The following is a 20,784-nucleotide window of genomic DNA, read 5'->3' on the forward strand; positions in this document are numbered from 1 at the left end:
TATCTTCTCCCCTTCAAGGGTTGCTCTAAAGCTCAAGGAAACATTTGGAGAGCCAGTCATGTCTCCCATGTCATGTTTCTTCCCCCATGAGCCCCTCTTTTGTTGCAGCCATTGCCTAGAGCCATGTCTTCCAGGAATCTTCTCAGATGCAAGTAACACAACTATAATTCTGTTCCTTCTGTTAAGAGTGACCATGTACAGCTGTGCAATACTAGTATTAAGGCTCTTCTGCAGTGCCTGCTATGGAAGCCTTCCAAAAGCTCTAGAAGGTTGGCCTTGATTGGGTCTTTCCAAGCCTGAGAATACCACTTGGGGAAAGGCTCAAAAATTTAAATTTTGAACTAAGTGTGTCAAGTCCTCCTCTGAATCCAGTAAAGTGGCTAGCATGCCATATGAGAGGCAAGTCAGACCCACGCAGCATGCAGTTGGAAAATGGTGAAGCTTCTGGCATAACCAGAACTATCCAAGTGGGAGTGGGGAGCACTCTTCTGTACTGCTTGAAAGGCAGAATAGTTCTTGAGATGGTTGGATAACTCCTTACCTTATCCCAAAATTCATTAAAATGGGTATGAAGAAGCCCTGCTCCAGCAAACCTCATAGGTACTCTCTGGTGTGAACTTTCTCTTTCATATGCAGGGTTTGTCCAAAGGCTCCAGGACTTGCTGAGGGCTGAATATGCAGCCCCTGTGAGGATGACGGCACGGACTGTTTGCAGAACTGAATACTTAAAGTGGAAATTGCAATGGCAACTGCATGCAAGGACTACTTCCTGCCGCTCACATTCTGCTTCCAGCAATTGCATGTTTAGGGATCTCTAAGGGAGGGATGTGGCCCAGCAAACTGAATGCAAGTCATCAGCTGTGTATGGTGGGCCCACCAGGAGCTCAATAAGCTTTCCTGGGGCAGCGTCATACATTTAGGAGGTCCCAGCACAAGGTTGCCTTCTCCTGGTGGATTGCATTCATCTTGGTGAATCACAAGTTCTGTCCAGCCTACGTCATGCTGCAAGCCCTCAAGCACATTTTTTCCCTACATAAACAGCTTTGTGTATCTTAATTGTGAAATTCATCTACTGTTCTGTTTCCCAGCTACCTTGGTTGGGGAAGTTATTGCAGATTCTTTGTGTCAGGTAAATGCTTTGTTGGTGCATAGTGAGCACAAGCCACTAGAAACATCTCCTGTAAAAGTTCCATAGCAATGGATTTAAATTTGCCCACAAGTGGATGGAAATGATCTTGCACATGTCTCCTTCAATCATTCCAACAGGACTTGCACAGAAAAAGCTCATATATGAAACTGCCTTGTATGACTGCTCAGGTACTTTCTGTCCATGGAGGTCAAAATGAAGGTTATTCCTGCCCACAAGGGAGACCAGAACACAAAATCCTGATTTTATAATAATATATATAATCTTCTCTTTAACAGGAGCATATTAACATCCGCAGACATTGTCAGAATAATTATCATTAGAATAACAACAATAATAATAATTAATAATAATAATAATAATAATAATTAATAATAATAATAAAAAAGGGTAGGAGGGGACGGGTGAGGCGAGTCTATAGTACACACAGTTTTGTGAGGAAGTCAGCGTAGCCTTTGGGAATCTGCGCTGCCACATTGTTCAAGTGCCCCCTTCTGTATTTACACGCTTGCCTGGCGTCTGCACCCCCAGCTAAGCTGGGGGGAAAACAGTGCATCGAACACAAAATAAAACCCATCAAATAACCCTACCCTCCCACCCCCTAAAACCTGCCTTTTTTGTTGTGTTTGCTTCTTCTCCATAAAACTTCCCATCAGAAATACATTATTTACACACGAAATAAATAGAGCGGTAACCTGATTTGTGTTTGGCCTGCGGCAAACAGTCAGAGGTACTAGGGAAAGTATGGCTTGGATTCAAATCTGTACAGAGCCGTGTGGGGAGCCGGGATCAGCCTGCAACCCCGGGCATGGCAAAGCCGGGCACCTTGCATATTTCAGGGCCTTACAACCAATTGCCAAGAAGCCAGGAAGAGGAGACTGGCCCCTTCCACTGTCCCTTGGCCCTCCTGCCTCCCCCAGCCACTTTCTGGCCCTGGAGCAGTGGTTGTGCCTTGCAGCCTCAGCACAGGATGGGCACGCCATCTGCAGTCACAAGTCGGCCTGTGGTGGGATCATAACTCCCTGCCAGGTAGTAGAGGTCTTGCCGGTCCTGGTATTTCTTGCTGCGAGTCAGCTGCTCATAGTGTTCACGTTCAACCACCTGGCATTTGTGCGAGATGGTCTGGACATCATTCTCGTCTTCGTGGCATGACTGGTACAGCGCATTCTGAAAGGAGGTAAGTGGTCAGAGTGGCAGCCTGGCATTGTGGCAAGGAGCAGAAGTGTCAAGATAATGCCTGGACTCCAGTACTAGAGGGGAAAACCTTTTGCATAGGCCGACACAAGCTTAAAAGTGTCCAGCATTGGAGAAGTTCACAACATTTTAGTTCAGAGCAACAAAGGGAGCTTGTTCAGACAATATTTCCCTCCCGCCCCCTACCAACCAGACCAAGCCATTAAAATAAAAATATGCAAGGAGCACAGATATCCTTATGTTCTCCTGGCATGTCCTGACATTTTCCTGGCACTTCCTAAATCGTGCAATGAGACTGTTTGTCCAAACCACTCCTCTATAGGTGCTACAAATACTAGTTTAAAGTAATATTTGTAGCACATACATTGGGGCACTTCATCCAAACTGTCCGCCATCCAATGCAGTTAAGGAATACACTAAAAGGATGTCAGGATGAACTGGAAAGATGCAAGGATGTAAACGCTCATAGCACATCCCTGTCTTAATTGCATGGCCACTTGACGGTGCAGGGCAGGTAGAATCTGATCTGACCCAGAGAGCAAGCCCTCCAGTCCTGGCTGACACATTTCCTTATGACACATGGCACAGCAGGTGGAGGAAATGGCAATGTAAGAAAGGGAGAGGCAGCACTGAAGGAATTCAGCAGCTTTTACATGGCTTCTGAGTCAGCTATTGAGGAAGACAGTGTTATCGGCTCATTCCCAGATCACAGACGGAGGGTACCATTATCTCCTATCACTCCACCCGTCTGCCTCACCCCTCACTCTCTTCCCCCTAACTCTAGCTTTGCTTGCCCCACCCACTTTCTGACCTCCTTGCTTACCTTGCCATCGCTATGTCGCTTGCCCAGCTTGGTCTCCTCAGGATGGTAGAACCATTTTACTTTGACGACCATGTTGCTGCCCCAGGATTCCCACATGCTCTCAATGCGGCCAATGTATGGCAGGTGGGGCCGCCCAGCTGACAGGAAGACTGCACAGTCACCGATGCGCAGGGTCTCCTTGCCCCGTACAATCGCCTTGTAGAACAATTTCCGAGCTTTCCCCTTCATGCCACGACGCTGTAGGGAGGGGACACAGCAGACTAAGGCACAGTGACAATGACCTGCATGAAGCACAGAATCCCCCTTCCTCCTTGGGAACTACCCAAAGGATTTGATGGTTGCCATGGAAACAAAGTGTCAACAGCAGAATAGGCACGCCCAAGCCTATAGCAACTGGGCTTAACCGGGGGCCACTCTGTAGCAAAAGCAAGCTCTGCTCCAGAGAGAATCCCTGGTGTTTTTGCTTGGGGTTACCAAATGCCTTTGCAAGGTATTCATGTCTACAAGGACTTATTGGCATGAACTAAAGTCTAGGAATAAGCCATACAGAATATTGTCCGGTACCTGGCTGGTAGTAAAAATGAAACAGACCGTGCCACAAAGTAGGTGCTGGTTCCACCATATCCATCAAAGCTAGCTATAGCCTCTGCCCTACTGCCCCCACCACAGGAACACAGTGGCTGGTTAGGGGAATCTGCTGGTTAGATCCTCACCTGCTAGGATCCCACAGTGTTTCCACGATCCTGCCACTGCTGCAGAATTCTTGTTTGAAATGTCTGGGCCAGCTGAATGCTACTGAGGATATCCTAGGCCCTGCTAGCCTGGAGGCATAGGCTTTTGGAAACATGGGCCTGATCCTACCAGGTGCCAAGGAGCTTGAGCAGTTAGGTAATGAGCTATAAGCAAAGGAGTGAGGTGTGGGGACTATCAAAGTTTGGACTGAAAGTTGCTGCCACTTAAGGGCTAAAGTAGGCGAGAGATTAAACATGTCAGTGGCTGACGGGATGAGGAAAATTACTCAGAGTAGTCCCAGATAAATTAAAAGGATGTTAGGCAATGCCTAACATATCCTTCTAATTTCAATGGAACTGGGACTACTTTGAGTAATCTTCTCCATCTGGTCATCCAGGGTCTCAGCTAATTGCTCTCAAAGGTGTCATTTTCTGCAACATCCCCCTTTGTGGCAAATATCTACTTTGGCAGGGGAGAATTTTGGTGGGAAAACAGCTCAGGCAAAAAGGTTAAAGCCCCCTCACCCGCACCATGGACCTGATCTGGATTCCTGCCTCCTTCTGCAGCTGCTGTTTTAAAGTGGAAAACCCACATGTGAGAGACAATGATGTGTTTAATGTCTCATCAACTTGGCCCTTAGGTGATCACTAGTGCATGGCAGACAACTTCAATTCAAACTTTGCAAGTCTCCGTGACTGTTTAGAAGCCTGATCATGAGCATGTTTACTTGGAAGTAAATGCCATTGCTTTCAGTGGAGCACACTTCTGAGCAAGGGTGCATAAAGTAGTGACATCAGCATCTAATTAGTTAACATGGAAATAGTGTGAAAACAGGAATTCGATGTTCTTTTGTCACAAACTAGCAAAAGGGAAATGTGGTCTTTCCGCACTGATCAGGGACAGGAAGGCAGTCTGAAGAGAGTAGGAAACTTCCCAACTTTAACCTGTCCTCCTGTCAAAAGTCACAGAGAGACAGGGATCAATAACCACACTCATGAATCACTTCCTTCCAGTTGCGTCACAATAAATAGCTCATGCCAAAAAACTTCCGAAGCTGCTCTCAGCACAAGGAAAATTTAAAAGGTCCCCTTAATTTGCATTATAAAATAGAAGCTTATCACATCATCTGAAAACTTCATTGAATTTAGAGTAGAATGCAAAAGGCTCTGGTGGACTTCCCTTTCTCATACCTGAGTGGGATTCCCAGACCACTTCCAGAGCTGACGTGCGGGCAGGAACGCAGAGATCTTTGGCCGGTTTTCCACCGAGGGCAGCCGCTGCCGGCGGGAGAACTCTTTGGCTTTAGAGAAGCTCAGGACCTCCTTGCGCCTGAGCTTGCCCTTGGCACCAGTGCCAAAGCACCTCTGCAGGGTGCTGCCCTTGGAACGCAGGGCTTCGGACTGAGCCAGCAGGGCTGGAACAGGATGCGTGAGACAGGTCTGCAGAAGCAACGTGGAGTCTTCGTCGTCAGAACTATAGGAGGAGTCCTCGTTGTCAGATGAGCAGAGGCTAGAAGTGGAGCCGGAGCCGGAGCTGGAGGAGGTGGACGATCCAGAAGAGGATGAAGAGACAGAAAGGCGCGTCAGGAAACGAGATGGGACGCTGCCCCTCAGATCATCCACCTCGTCTTCATCCATGTCTGAGTAGGAGCTGTGACAGTCACTGTCGCAGTGCAGTCCATACTCTGTTTGACCCGTGTACTTGCGTAATGCCAGTCCCATGGGCAATGCACTCTTCTTCTCCTTGATCCCCAGGGCAGGGTGGGCGTAGCCATGGCCAGACAAGGACCCAAAGTCCTTGTCGCTCATCAGCAATGCCTTGCAGTTTTTGTTCTTGGGCGACGTCACTCCCTCGTGATCCAGTTTGACTAGATACTCACCCCCCACTTTCCGGCGTCCTCCCTTGCCTAGCTCAGCATCCAACCGCTCAGCCTTCTTGGCACGCAAAAGCTTCTGGGCACCAGGCAGAACCAGGCCAGCACTTCCAAAAGCTGAGTAAGAGTTGGCAATGCGGCTGAATGAGTCTGAGCCAAAGCCGTTGCCAAAGATGGGGGTAGCCATGCTGTGTACGGGGAAGAGCACCTCTTTGGTCCGCAGCTTCTTGCTGCTGCCATTGAGCTGGAAAAGGTTCTGCCGCATAGCTGTGCTCTTGCTGGATGCCTTTCGCTTGGTCTGGGCCACAGCAGACCAACTCAACAAGGGGCTGGCACGACGGCCCAGGAAGTGATCTCCAGGCAGGGCTTTTGAACTTGAGTGCAGCAAGTCAGATTTACCTGTTGGAACAGAAGAGAGTCAGAGACATACTGGAGGGGACTGTCAGCAATGCCAAGGAACAGAATCTAATCTGCTGTGTCCTTTCTCATGCAACTATATTTTCATTGTTTGCAATCAGAAACATTTTTTTCTGTTTGAGTCCTGCACTTCTCCCAACTTTCCATCTCAGTTTTGAAGTTAAGGATGCTACATGTTTTAAGAAAAGATTGGGTGGAAGGTGCTTCAGTTGATTTACATATGCTAATCAACTCAAATATGTGCAGATTAGAAATTCTCTTATTGAGTGCCATCTCGGATATGCTAAAAATACAGCCACCCAGAATGGGGTGGGGGGTGGGAATGATAAAATTGCAGGCATAACAAAGGAGAAGAACAGGTATTAAAATTTGGTGGCATTCCTAATTAAGCAACCACTATGGATTCTGCAAGTCAAGACACTCAGACATTGTCAAAGAATTTCTGCAGAATTCTGCCAATAACACAGAATGACAAAGAAAGAGGAAGCAGCTGTCACTTGTTAAGACAGAGTACTGCTTACTTACATCTTGCCCAAGCTACTATGACAAAGCTCACCAGCATCCCAAGATTTGCAAACAATTCCTACCCTCAGGACATGGAAAAATATTTGCAAGCAATTCCTATTCTTATGACAATATAGCTAAGCAGAAAGGAAGGCTCCTGCTTGCTTATGAAAATCTTCATCAGAATCAAAAGAGACTCCTTCTTCTGGCAATTTTTCATGGATCATTGCAGAAGGGATATGGAAGTGTTTGTTTTATTAAAGTGATCCTTAATTGGCTAGGATTGCCCCTACAATCAGCCTAGGAAGCATAGTTTTCACTCTAAATAGGCTTCATTTATTCTTGATGACACTGGGAAGTTGCCAGATCTGATTGGTTACATAGTGTCATGACACCATCACATTCATTATGTGATCCTTGACTGCCTGGGATCACCTGAGAGGATTGAAAGAAAATAAAAAATAGCCACCAAAGCTGCAGCAAGAAGGAGGAAAGTAGCTATGAACAACAGCAAACAAGCATGAAGAAATATAGGACTAAGGGGTGCTTCAGAGAGTGGGGAATCCACCCCCAATCATTACTTTTGACCTGAAAAGTCAACCTGGAGAACATTTGGCTCAGTCCTACAATAAAATAAATTCTGCTTATATATTGCACTTGCAGTCTATGGAACATCTGGTGCAGAATTCACCAGAGCTTGTTTACAACCCCCCTCTATCTTAGACCCAAGTCTATAACCCTATTTTACTATTGCCTCTTAAGCCTGACCCAGGCCTCCTGTTGTTCTAACCCCAATGTCTATCCTCAAGGCTTTGTCAGTGCTCATGAATCATGGCCCACCTTCCATGTTTCTTTTCATCTTGAGGAGTTCAGCCCTGATGGCTTGTTAGCCCTGAACCAGAGGACACCTGAATTCAAAGTCTCATTAGCCATAAAGCTCACTGCTGGTCTTGGGTAAATCATACTTTCACAGCCTATGAATCTATCAGAGTTATTGTGAGGATAAAATGGGATGACCTTTGTGCACCTTCAGGTAGGTAGGTAGGTAGGGGTGTGTGTGTGTGTGTGTGTGTGTGGTGGGTTGTATTGTCTGTCTGCCTGTCTGTGGGCAAGGGAACCTTACCAGCTTTTTCTTTACTGGCAGCCTTCTTGCCAGTGCTTTTGGTTGGCTCTGGACCCTCCTGACCCTCAGCACACAGGGTTGGTGCTGATTCACTGGAATGGGGAACATCACTGGAAGACCTCTTGTTACGACGGCAGGAGGTAGAGACCAGGAGTGCAGGAGAAGGCTCTGTGCCTATAAGCAGCAGAGAGGAGTCAGGATGAGTTAGAAGTTCCAAGCTGTAAATCGCCCAGAGACGTAAGTTCTGGGTAGGGATGTGCAAAACATTTTGGATACAAAACACTGTGTACCCGAAAATGGCCGTTACGGGTGTTTTGTAGCTGAGATGAAACACCTGTTTTCAAAATCCGAAAGTTTTGTATACAAAACTTTGTCCCTCTCAGGTACAAAATGTTTTGTTGTTTCAGAACTCCATTTTGTGGCGATCTCTGAGAGTCAGTCTCCATTTGTCTTTGACGTCTATTTGAATTTCCCGCTTTTCCAGCAATTCCCTCCTTGTTCCCCATTGACTCTTTTGCCTCTTGCCACTCTTTCCTGACCCCACATTGGGCAGGACAAAGGTCGAAGAAGGGGCAAGGGGGGGGGGAGTTCAAGGAGGGGTTTTCAGTTTCAAGGGGCTGCTGTGGAAAAGGTAAGGCAGGGAAGTTTGCACGTATTACCTTCCTTCTGCCCATAAGAGCTCCGTCACAACCTAAAAGAATTTACAATACCCATGCTAGCTAAGGGGTAGCTAAAAAAAATCCCTTTCTCATGATAACATGAATGACTTTTCCTGCCCCTGGATCTGCACTGCAGAGATGACATAATAGGCAATCACACAATAGGCAGCAATTTCTGTGATGGTGATGTTGTTGATGTGTGATGTTGATGTTATTTGGGGCAGATTTGGGGCAAAAAGGGGGCTTCAGGGATGGAAGAGTGGGTCAGGTGGTAGTGCCCCAACCACCACCCAGATTCCAAAGGAATTGGGCAAAGGGCTGATTTTTTGTGAATTAATGAAGTTTACGCATCTTTGAGATTCCCCCCCATAGGGAATAATGGAGGTTTCAGCAAAAATATAGCTTCATGTCGGGGGGAAAGGGGTGGTAGTGCCCAATGGGGACAAGGAAGCTACCAGAATTATTTCAAAGGAAATGGGCATTAATGGAGTTTATGCATCTTTAAGATTTCCCCCCTTAGGGAATAATGGAGATTTCAGCAGCCCCATATCTCCACTTGGGGGGCACCGGGGTGGCCCAGAATGAGTGTTGGTGTAGTGCACATAGGGTGCCAACCACCTCCATGGGCTGCTAACCCATGAGGTGCTGGGTTCTGTTGTTTCTGAGGTGTTCTGAGTGTAATTTCTCTGGTAGCATATGAGAGTGGATTCTTGTTTTCCACTGAAAATCTCATATGCTGCCAGAGAATCTACACTGAACACCTCAGAAACAGCAAAACCCAGTACCCAACAGACTTGTGGGTATGGGGGTGGTTGGCACCCTATGTGCACTACACCACCACTCACTCTGGGCCACCCCAGTGCCCCCCAAGTGGAGTTATGGGGCTGCTGAAACCTCCATTATTCCCTATGGGAGAAATCTTAAAGGCGTGTAAACTCCATTAATTCACAAAAAATCAGCCTTTTCCCCAATTCCTTTGAAATAATTCTGATAGCTTCCTTGACCCCATTAGGCACTACACCCACCACACTCTGCTCTGGGCCACCCCTTTCCCCCCGACATGAAGCGATACATTTGTTGGAATTCCCATTATTCCCTATGGGAAATTTCTTAGAGGCATAAACTTCAGAAATTCACAAAAAAGCAGCCCTTTGCCCAATTCCTTTGAAATTTAGGTGGTAGCTTCCACCCATTGGGCACTACCCCCCACAACACTCTTTTTGCCCTGGGACCCTTTTTTATCCAAATCGATTCAGATTCGGATTTAGAAAATTCGGCTACAAAATGAAATGGGTGATTCAGATTCAGAAAATTCGATCTGAATCGAAACAAGAAAATTCCAAAATGCATGCCCCTAGTTTTGGGCAGTATAAAAATATGTTAAATAATAAAACAAACAAACAATAAATCCAGAATAATGCTTATTAAGGATTATCTGCTGAAACATAGTTTGGAGGTCCACCTGTCTGTTTTTAACATGCTTTCTCTTCTGCCAGTATGTGTGCCCCCACACACAGTCAATCAGATGCACAGGCCGGTGCAGTTCTCTCACACAGCAATACAGAAAACATGGCATTCTTTTGTGACAAAGGAATGGCCACCATTATCTGAGTGGCAGGGAATCTTACAAGAATTCCAGCACAAAGCCCCTTGCAGATGCACCTGAGATATGGATTGCCTCAAGATAATTGCTCCATAGCAGAGGCCCCAGCATGAATGAGGCTCCACATGACAATAAACAATACAATAGTAAATTTGGACTTGCCAAGCCAAAATGGAAAAGGACACACATCAGGTACAAATACTGCCACATTAATTCTAAGCAAGACACTTACACTGGATTTTGAAGTCTGGTGGCAACATGCGAATATTGGACACTGCAATGTGACCTGCGTCCCCATCATCGAATTCAACAAGCACGGAGTCTGTATCCTCCTCCTCCTCGTCACTCGAGGAACCTGTGGGGCAGAGGCTGCATTAACCTTGGGGACAAAGAGGAACATTTTAGGCCAGCTCCATTGTATTAGCATGGGAGAAATTCTGGCCTAGAGAGTCGGTGGCTTCATCCACGCTCGATTTCTCCCCATCTCAGGCTCACTCTGGGCCAGTTCCTCTCACCTCGAATGACATTCCCTGGGTAGAGGCAGCGGGACTTCTGGCTCCAATAAGCACAGACCCTGGTGCCAGGTGGGAGGCTGTGACTTGACTGGGGCCGAACATCCAGTACCTGGAAAGAAACAGAGGGCCCTGGTTGGCAGATGGCCCACCACGCTCTTAGCCATGCACAGGACACACTGCTGACAATATTACCTAGCCAAGGGTGAATTTTTATAAGTCACACGTAATACAAAGATAGTCAAAGTTAAGTATTAAAACAAGTACACAGAAAGAGGCCTCTAGGATTCAGAGAGCGGCATTATTGCACCTTGCATGGCTACCTGCCCTTCTCTCATGGTCTCAAGAGACATTCTTCTGCCCTTATGCCTAGACATTCACTGAATGGTCCCTTTTCCTCCAGCTACCAGGCTCCTTACCCCCAAACTGCAAAGTTTTGGTTTAGAATAAAGCAAAGTTGATACCAGCAATTTCACCTCAAAATCCACACCTCTGCATTTATCATACATTGTATTTATTTGATCTGTGCGATTTCTTCTGAGCAAAACGTTGATGCTTCCTTTGTGCAGGGACATCTGGCTCTCTGAACTTGTGTGCCATGGTGAATACATCTGACTTAAGCACTGACATTAGCTAAGGCTGCCACTCAAAGGTTTCGGCTGAATTTGGAAAGTGGAAGCACTCCACTGCCAAAATATACAGCAGTTGCCCACACACCAAAGTGGGCACTACAATGTACAGGTGGGCTTAGGGAAGTCTCTCTGGGAAAGGCAGGAGTCTTTTAGCTTTGGACACAGAAAGCAAAAAGCCAGCTAGAACTACAAACCCACCCAGGTCCCACTATGACTTCCATCCGCTGTGTGGAGGACCGGTGCTGAAGGCTGGATTGGCAATCAGATGCTCTGTGCAAGTGTGGTTGATCCCCCAAATGAACAAATGCTGGAGTACTGTTATCTGAATTTGCCTTGCCCCCTTTTGTCCAGGAGGCCTTCTATCCCAAACCTCTATGTCCACGAAGACACAGGCCTCCTTAGTGTATCTTGCTTGTCTCAGCAAAACAGGGAGGGGGAGCTTCTCTCCAGTGTCCTGTGCCAGCTTGTGATTACACATTTGCATAGCGGAGCTGCATTTCTTGCTGCCTGCCCCACAGGTAAGTCCCAAATACACCACTTGCTATTGTTTTTTATTGAAAGCCCAGCTTCTCCACCCCCAATTGCCTAAGCTGGCCTGATTAAGCCCAGGCCGTGATCCACAGGGACTCACCGCCTCCTGCAGAAGCTGCTCCTGGGAATAGATCCTCTGCCGGTTCCCTCTCTCTCCCTCAATGACGATGCTGTAGCTACAGGAGGGACAAATCAATAAGAGGATTTACACAGCTGAAGATGCAAAAGGCCAGTGGAGCACTCTGCTAGGCTCATTTGGACAGAAGTGAAACGGAACGTTCATCCCTTGATTTGGGGTAGAGGGAGCAGGACACGGGCCTTCTAGCCCAGCTCAGTGCAAGGCAAAGGTGTCAGGTGCTTCCTGCTTAGTCTGCCAACCCAGAGGAATATGGGGCCAAGAGCACCTGGTGCCCCATTTGGAGTAGAATGGATTTTCAGGGCTTGTCAGGGGCTGTAGAAAAGATGCTACCATGAGTCCTACTTCTCCTTTAGTGAGGGCTTCTGGTAAATATTTCAAAATGCTTTATTTTATTGCCAGGTGGCTTACGATTTCTCACATTTTACAGCTGGCTTGGTCAAGTCCATACAAGAAACTCAGGGTGGAAGGAGACGTTGGAAAGCACACAGAAAGTCTCAGACTCCATTCCTGCCATCCCCATGTAGGGCTGGGAACTCCCCTTTCTGAAACGCTGGAGAGCCATTGCCAGGCAGTAGGGGCAATACTGAGCTTGAGGTACCCAATGGTCTGACTCATATAAGGCACTTTTCTTGTTCAAAGGTAAGACCTGGTGTGCAGGGGAAATGAATTATCTACCATCCTAAACAATGAAGTTATCCTGGCAACAGCAGAGTTCCCATCTGAGCAACCTCCCTCATTCACTAACTCCCCTTGCCCATCTTTGTGCTTGGAAAACAAGGTCCTTACATGTCAGGTGGCTGTAGACTTTTCACACTTCCAGCATAGAGCAGGCTGTCCTCTTTGGGGATAAGCACACGAAGTCCATCCTGGAGATCCTCCTTGTGGATGGCGCATGACTGGGCTGCAAGTGCAAAGCAAGTCATAAACCCACAGTTCATTCTGTTCCCCACTTCTTTACTCTGGCACATTTCTCAAAAATATAATGAGGCTGTTCTCACGAGCAGCCAAGCCCAGCCTTTGGCAGAGCCAAAGCCTGGCTCTTAGCCAAGGTTAAGCATACAAACATGCCCTTAACCCGGCTCCCAGGATCGTGTGTCAATACAGGCTACTTGTAGCTACTTGACGCTGACACAGAAATGGGCATCTAGTGTGCCCGTCCCCTGGGGGAATCGCCCAGTGCAACGTGTTTGGTGCACAGCACACTGTGGGATACCTGGAGGCCGGGATAACAAGTCCCGGCCTCAGAGCAATCCGCCCTGCTCCACACTGCATGGAGCAGTGGGGATCATGTGGGAGTACAGAATGCACTCCCACCAAGCTCAGGAGCCTCATCTGTGGGGGAGGAAGGCAAGTTTTGCAAAGCCTTCCCCCGGCATGCCCGCCAGATTTTGTGAATGGCTCCATTGTTTGGAACTTGCCTCCAAATGTATGATACACGCTCATAAAGAGCATCATCTTTTGGCTTACAAGTCTAGACTTGCACCACCTTCAGTGACAGAATAAGGTATTGCTGGTTGGTTAACAGACTTCATTTTTGCTCTTTAGCACCTCAGGGGAAGGTTTCTTTAGCTTTATCCACATGTCGAGATTGGAGCCGATTCAGCCCAGGAATATGGGCTTTACTACACTGTGGCATCCCAAAATTGATCAGAACAATCCTTTTCACTCATCTGAGCTGTGCATTACATCATTCCTGTCCTGACCACCATCTAAGATTTAGCTTCAGTAGTACACATATCACTATGTTTTATTCACAAAGGAGAAGAATAATGGAACACAGTGGTACAACGTCTGCAACTACCATCCTCATTTCCCTTTGTGCCAACTGTCATTGCTCTTGACCACCATGCCCTGTGGTTAGTGGCACTATTTGTCTCCCTCAGCCTTACTAGCCTCAGCTCCCCCATTAAACACTCACCAGCGGGTGTGTGGCAAGACTCACCAGGGGTCATTTCTTGCTCCGTACCAGTGGATGGCATCTCTTCTTCTTCAGAGAAGCTGCTATTGTCATCAAACTCAAAGTGATCCTCCATGGCAAAGCTCTGCATCAGCCGGCTGACTGCTCGGCCTTTGCACTGCAGGGAGAAGAAAGGAAATGGTGCCTCCTGCTGCATATCAGGATGCCCCACAAGCACTCACCAAAGTGTGACCTAACCAAGGGGAAAAGGGATTGAACAAGGGTCTCTTGCATCCTGAATTCAACATGCAATCCATATCAACACACTGCCCCTTGCTGGATGGGGCCATAGCCCATAAAAGGGTCTCAACACAATCAAAGGAGCATGGCCTGGAATGAGCAGGCGGTGGGCTCATCTGCCTGACTCCTTTATTTCTGGAATCTCAGCAACTTCAGTCTGCAACCAGCAAAGCTGATACCCTGGCCATAGCAAAAGCCGATACCCTAGCCCTGGAGCTTTTGGTTCTTCCCAAATTTTCATTTTTAAAACCTCTTGCTGTTGAAGGTTCATATGCCTTTGCTTTTTTGAGGGTGGCATGTGGGCCTGACCTGCCCAAGCCCTGCATTGTAGGAAATAGTTCTAGTTTCCTACCTGCTTGCTAACCACCTTGTTCTTGACCTTGGCCAGCTTCTTGCCCTTGCTAAGGATTGCCTTGGCATTGCGGGGGGAAAGTGCCAGTGCCCCATTCTTTCTCTGCCAAGAGGGTAGAGGGAAAAGTCAGCCAATACAATTCACCCTGGAGAAAGGAGTAAGGTACTAGATAGCTCCTGGCCCTTACGGTGGGGTTGGCCCACCCCTTCCCAATGCTCAGCATCCAGAAGGGCCAAGCTGCTTGGCAGTAACACTGTTCTGCTGGAGCAGCCCTGCTCCGACACATCCCATCCCCCCTTCAGTCCAAGAAGGGTGCTCCTGATATCCCACCTCACTGAGGAGCAACCTCAGCTCTGACTCCTGCTGCCACTGCTTACCCTGAGGGCTGACTGCAGCACTTTGCTCTTGCGTGTGGCTTTCTTGAGGCGTTCACTGCTGAGCTTCCCTGCATCATCCCGGGCTGCAAATGACCGGGCCTGGCTGCCAGAGAAAAGCCCCTCGCTAGTTGTTGATGTCCCCAGGCCACATTGCAGCTCTTTGGCCTTGTTCTTCAACTTCTTCTTGCTGGAACCTTCACCAGATCCTGCTCGACACACTGGCACCTTCTCCAAGCTCCCCACACCTGGCTTCACTGGGCGCCGCTTGATTTTGACTTGGCCCTCGGGACTGGGGATTCGGCAGGGTCCTGTGCAGATACAGAAGAGTACATTGGTGAAGAAAGGAGCCACATGGCACTTTCAAACCATGTCATGGCCAGTGCCTCTCTCTGCCTGCACAAACTGGCTCTCAAACAGAATAGGAATACGCCTATGCAAATCTATATTTGGGGCAGCCCCTCACCCATTAGCAGGTTGTGAGCCTGTCTGATAGCCTCCCCTGTTTTGGGACTATGGCATAGTATGTCATAGTCACAGCTGAATCTTGCAGTTACCCCGTATCTTATAGATTGGGTCCTGATGGATCCTTTGCTGCCGCCTTGAACTTATCCTCAGAAGGAGCACCAGGTTACACCATTTCCCACCAGGCTTCAGTGTCCTGGCTCTCCACCAGCTGGGATGGATTCAGCATCTTTTTATTTGCCATTACCTAGCAATCCCTGCCTCTCCTTTTTCTTCTTTGCCTTCTGATTGGCTTCCATTTTCACCACCGAGGAAGGAGAGGGACCAATCACAGAAGGGTTTACAGTCACATGAAGGGTGGAACTGGTGTCACTGGTCAAGTCCTCACCACCACCATCATCATCACTTTCGTAGTCTCTGTGGCGATTGTCATCTGCAGATGGGGAGGAGAAATTCAACAGTGGAAGGCAAGGGCCATCCCAATATGGGAAAGGGAAGCAGGCATGCTTCCTGATCCGCAGCTGCCTGATGCCCAGGCTTCTTCTACCATCAAGGCACAGACAGGACAATCGCCACATCATTTCGGAGGACCATACCTCCACCAAGGCTGTAGGCAGAGGTTCACAAAACATGTTACTATGCTGTCCTAGCAATCTTTTGTGGGGGCATAAGCGGAACTGGTGTGGGGCAGGCAGGGCACGTGCCCTAGGCACCACTGAGGAGGGGGCACCATGCCAGTTCCTGCCACCCCACCCCACTGCCCACCTGCCCAGCCCCAGGGCTCCTCAGCCACTTGCCCCCAGCTCCGGCCTAGGATCGGCAACGAGGCCTAGGATGAAAGCGGCCTGCAAACTGCAGAGCTTTCTCTCCCGGCTTCTCTGCTGATCAGCGGGCGGGTAGGGCTTCCAGAGAGGCCTCCGAGTAGGCCTCCCTGAAGCCTGAACTCGGCAGGCCAAGCAAGCCAGAAAGGAGGAGCCAGGCAGAGTTCTGCAGCAGACCCTCTGCCCAGACCAGCCAGCACAGCTTTTGCCAGGTAGGCTGTGAACTCCTTTTTGTGGTTGCACTCCCCCACCATATATAGGGATCTGCTTGCCATAGGGCTTTGATATGGGTGGGGGGAGACTGAGAAGTCTCTGAATATTTAATTTAAAACAGACTGAAAAAATTGCTGTCTTTAAAAACAAAAACTATCTTAAAAGGCCTATAAGTGGCTTGTTTCATGGCAGAAAATTACAAAAACTTCTGGAACAAGTATATTTTATTTATTTATTTATTTATTTTCATTCATTCATTAATGCACTTATGTTCAAGTTGTTTTGAAACCCAGAAGGTATGAGTGAGAACTGTGAAGCATGTGTTGTGCTTTTATTTTATTTTATTCTATTTTTCTTGTGTGTGAACTGCTCTCCAATAACTTGCAGGGACTTCAGGGTGCATCTGGCCAACAAGTGAATGCAGCACCTCCATTCCAGAGGAGATGTGTGTTAAAGGGCTTTAAAAGCCTCTTGTGAAAAACCTCCCGGAATCAAACTTTACTGAATTTGTTCAGAATTCTGAAAAACCAAACATAGGCTCACCCTGCATGGTTGAAAGTCTCCTCTGCTAATCTGCAGCGAGGGGGCCATTTTAATAATTAGCGTTGCTACACTGTGTTCTAGGCATTAAAAGTAGCACAAATATATAGTACTCAATGTATATCACTATATACTGTAAAGTGTGTGTGTGTGTGTGTATTCAGTGAAATGTATTTCCAGGCAGCATACTTATTTTGAAATATCAGACATAAATCCTTGGGGGCCTGGGGTGTGTGGAGGCCCTGGACTTTTAGGGGTTGGGGGCCCATTTTAAAATCTCATCTTGGCCCATTCCAACCTTGCTATGCCCCTGGCGGTCACTACACATGGGTTTCTGCACAACACCTGCACAGAAGAAACTTCCATGTAGAAAATGTGTCTCTTGTAAATTGACCCTGAATTTTCCATCCATGACTGGGATATCTGAGAGTTAGAGTCAATAATAAAAGAACAGCACACTGCTTGTGACAGGAAGGGGCAAATTACGATTTCTTCGTCTGGCAGGGGCTGATTTTGGCCCTGGCAGAACTTGGCTGTCTGCTACTGTTGCAAATTCCTCTGTCTAGTGTGGCAAACTAATGTATCCTCCTCCCTCTTGGTGTCAAAGTAAGCACTAGTGTGTTGAATGCACATATACCCCATCATAAGCCAACAGTCATCATAAGACAAAGGCTGGCAGGAATCATTCACTGGTTTATAGACACACACACACACACCACCACCACCTTCTTCTTCCCCTATTTTGCTAGTGGCTATTTGGGCAGGTGATCCTCTAGGACAAAGTCATGTTTTTTAAGAAGAATGAGATGAGACAGAGAAAATGACACTTGGAATCCTCGCATCACTCCTGACTGTTGTTCTAAGTCTTTTACAGAGATGGCTCATGTTTTCAGGTTTTAATCAACAACCATGTCTAGATGGTACAGTGTTCCTTTTAACAAGGATTTCCAAATATTGTTGACTACAAGTCCCATTATTCCTGTCAGGACAGGGGCGCAATTTCAGTGCTTGCCCTAGGCGCTATTTTCCCTAGTTACGCCTCTGTGTGGGGGATCTTGGATCACATTACCTCTTTTCCATTCATTACTGACAGCATGACCTCTGACTAATGAACCACCTTTGGGGATCATCATCAGCGTTGTGTCTGCCGAATGAGTGCCTGCCAAAGCTACCCTAGTGATGGGTAGAAGACTGGTAAATGTGTTTAAATTAAAACAAAGTACTTGTAATCTGTCCTGGCTGAGAAGCTACCTTCTTCGGTCTCACTGAAGGGCTGGCTGAGCATCCCCCTTCCAACCTTAATTCCTACATCCTGGCTCTTGCCCCTTTGACAATGTGTCTTTGTTCTGTTGGCTTTGGGGAGTGGAAGCAGGATTCCTGTCTCAGTCTTGGCTTCCTGATAAGATGCCCCAGGAGCTTCAGGGGAAACCCATAAGATTGCAGTCAAAGGGGAGCGGACACTGGCCCCAGCAGAGGCTGTCACGTGCAGCTATTTTTACATTCTGCAGCTTCCTCTGCTTGCCAGCAGGAAACATGCAGTGCAGCAAGCGCCTAGCCAGAGCTGAAGAGAACAGTTTTGCTGGAGGGTAGACTTGCCCCTGAATGCTTTGGGAGAAACTAGTTGCACTTACCTTCCTCAGTGAACAGTAAGGTGAAAAGGAGGGAGTAAGGTGGGGAGGGAGTCAGTTATCATAAAAATAATCCTCATCCTCATGGGAGCCCAGCAAACAGCCCGTAGGAGACACACTCCCTCTCCACAGTGGAGGAGGTCAGCAATGGTCCCAGAGCTCAAGTATTCCCTTAGCAGCAACAGCAGAACAAGAGAACTGCTGCAACTACTAGCATATTCCCCCACCTGCTCACCTCTGCTTCCAAAGTCCCTTCCACCCAGACAGTACCTGCGTCAGCGTTCCCTGTACTTGGCTTGGCCTCCAAGGTAGCCAGGTCCTGCTGTGGATATTTGGCTGGAGGTGTCGCTTTGGAGGTCTTAGGCCGAGAGAGTTTCTTTTGGATCCGAGTGGCAGGGCTCGGCTCTTTTCGGCGGAATGGGACAATGCTTGTGGGCAAGCCTTTGCTCTTGACCTTCGGCTTGAGATGGGAGACTTTGTGTACCACGTTGGAAGCCAGTTTGCTTTGGGAGCTGCTCTTCTTGCAACGCACCTTTTCCTGCAGACCAGGCACAGGACAAAGCAAAACACATTAGTACTGGCAACCTTTGGTGTTTCCCTCTCCCTGCTGCTGAACTATGAGCCACATGTTAGAATCAGGAAGTGTGAAAAGACTGAAAAAATTTATCTTATCTGGCTTCACCACCACCAGTGCTGAGGCTGGATTCAATATATCCAAACCAACAACCAGATGCCAAATTTCCAAGGAAAGAGATTCTGCTAGGATGTCTCTTCCTCCACCCCACCCCCACCCCAGTGTCTTATCTATACATACTTTCTTGCCATTTAAATCTAGAAACTCCCATTTCTGTGCTATCCAATGCAACTATCCATTTTCTTGTACAGCAGTATTTTATACATGTGAAGATGATGGCCAAGAACACCCTGCTCCCTTAAGTGTCTTAAGAAGATTAAGTGTTATTTTTATTTATTGTTGGTATAACATTTGGGCTCCACATCCAGTGGTTCACATACTGTACAATGCTTCGTCTAGCAATGAAGTGTTTGTGTGGTTGTGCAAAACATTAGGATTGCGCAAACACAATAGCGGGTCATTATTTCCAATGGCCCCTCTACCATGCAACTATATTAGTGCAATGTGAGCATCTTGTACAAGAGTGCTCTTGAGCAACTGCTAGGCAGACAGGGTATTGTGCAGTATATGAACCTCTGTCTTTAAACAAAAATCATTAATATTCTGAACCAAGGGAACCCAAATGCAGTGATCTGTAAAAGCATTCAAATTATACAAATGTGCATGTATTTGCTCATTTTACATAACTTATTCTGTGAGTTACTGCAGTGGGGGGCGGCGGTTTATTCTGGGAGGCAGCAGATGTGAATCCCCATCTCCTATTTGCTGAAACTGCTCTCACTGATCCTGTTGGCTTTGTCCTTGGAGCCTGAAGCACCATGGCTGATGCACTGAATGCCACTCTCATATTGGCTCTCAGGTCCAGCTTGTCCACACCGCTGGTGGCTACCTCCTCTTCAATGGCAAAGGAGGGAAGAGGGAAAAGAGAGTGACAGGGCTGGACAAACTCTGTGTTTGACTCACCTGGGAGTTCTTGATAGCACTGTAAGTTGTCTCTGATATTTTCCTTTTCTTCTTCTTGGGCTCCCCCTCAGCCCGCAGTTCTGCACACAGCAGAGATAAACTGGCCTTTACTGATCTGTGAATGGGAAATAGGTGCTTACTTTGGAGAAAGCCCAGTGGCAAAGTATGCAGTTCACTGCTTCTTCTCTAAGGGAGTGGAGGCCACAGACTAATGAGATATAGGGCTGGACTCAGAACAGGGTTTCCTCTGAAACCCAGAAATTCTTACGTAAGGAAGCTCTTCTCACAATCGGTGAGAAGAGCTTCCTCGAGGTCTGCAGGGAGAGCGGGTTTGCCCGACCCTCCCTGCAGATGATCACTTACTCTTCCCTAGGCGGGTGCAGGGAAGCACCACAGTGTAGTGCCCTGCGCCCTGAGCCCCAATAATGCACTGCGCGAGTGCGTGGTATATTACTGGATCCACCTCTCGAGAGTGCCTGCCACGGCTGTTAGCAGCCATAGCAGACACATGATCAAGAAAATGAGGTCAAGGGAGCACTTGCTCCCTTAACCTCATTTAAGCAGGAGGCTACTTAGGCGGGTTTGCCATTGTATGGCCACCGGGATCACCTGTGATCCTGGCGGTTCGCATAAGCGTGCAAAACTGGGCTGGGCTCTTTTAGCCTGTTTTTGCATGCTTGTGTGAATAGGCTCAAATATTCAGCATAG

At 47.7% G+C, this 20,784-nt stretch overlaps 1 protein-coding gene across 19 annotated transcripts in view; it reads right to left on the reverse strand.

The window, feature by feature from the left end:
* Positions 1–1,384: 1,384 nt before the first annotated feature.
* Positions 1,385–20,784, reverse strand: part of BAHCC1 (BAH domain and coiled-coil containing 1) — a 137,811-nt gene continuing 118,411 nt past the window's right edge. For 18 of the 19 annotated variants that reach the window (XM_053295476.1, XM_053295477.1, XM_053295481.1 and 15 more), the window contains 14 exons: positions 20,077–20,191; positions 18,750–19,017; positions 15,525–15,710; positions 14,816–15,123; positions 14,439–14,540; positions 13,832–13,964; positions 12,676–12,790; positions 11,851–11,926; positions 10,591–10,699; positions 10,308–10,430; positions 7,814–7,987; positions 5,087–6,168; positions 3,165–3,401; positions 1,385–2,314 (listed from right to left, as the gene is read on the reverse strand). In XM_053295476.1, the coding sequence (XP_053151451.1) occupies positions 2,108–2,314; positions 3,165–3,401; positions 5,087–6,168; positions 7,814–7,987; positions 10,308–10,430; positions 10,591–10,699; positions 11,851–11,926; positions 12,676–12,790; positions 13,832–13,964; positions 14,439–14,540; positions 14,816–15,123; positions 15,525–15,710; positions 18,750–19,017; positions 20,077–20,191 (3,235 nt within the window). In that variant the 3' untranslated portion in view covers positions 1,385–2,107. The remainder of the gene's footprint in view (positions 2,315–3,164; positions 3,402–5,086; positions 6,169–7,813; positions 7,988–10,307; positions 10,431–10,590; positions 10,700–11,850; positions 11,927–12,675; positions 12,791–13,831; positions 13,965–14,438; positions 14,541–14,815; positions 15,124–15,524; positions 15,711–18,749; positions 19,018–20,076; positions 20,192–20,784) is intronic. The other variant, XM_053295482.1, reaches the window with a different exon arrangement.

Source organism: Hemicordylus capensis, chromosome 2 (genome assembly GCF_027244095.1).
Source record: "Hemicordylus capensis ecotype Gifberg chromosome 2, rHemCap1.1.pri, whole genome shotgun sequence".
Classification (NCBI taxonomy): Eukaryota; Metazoa; Chordata; class Lepidosauria; order Squamata; family Cordylidae; genus Hemicordylus; species Hemicordylus capensis.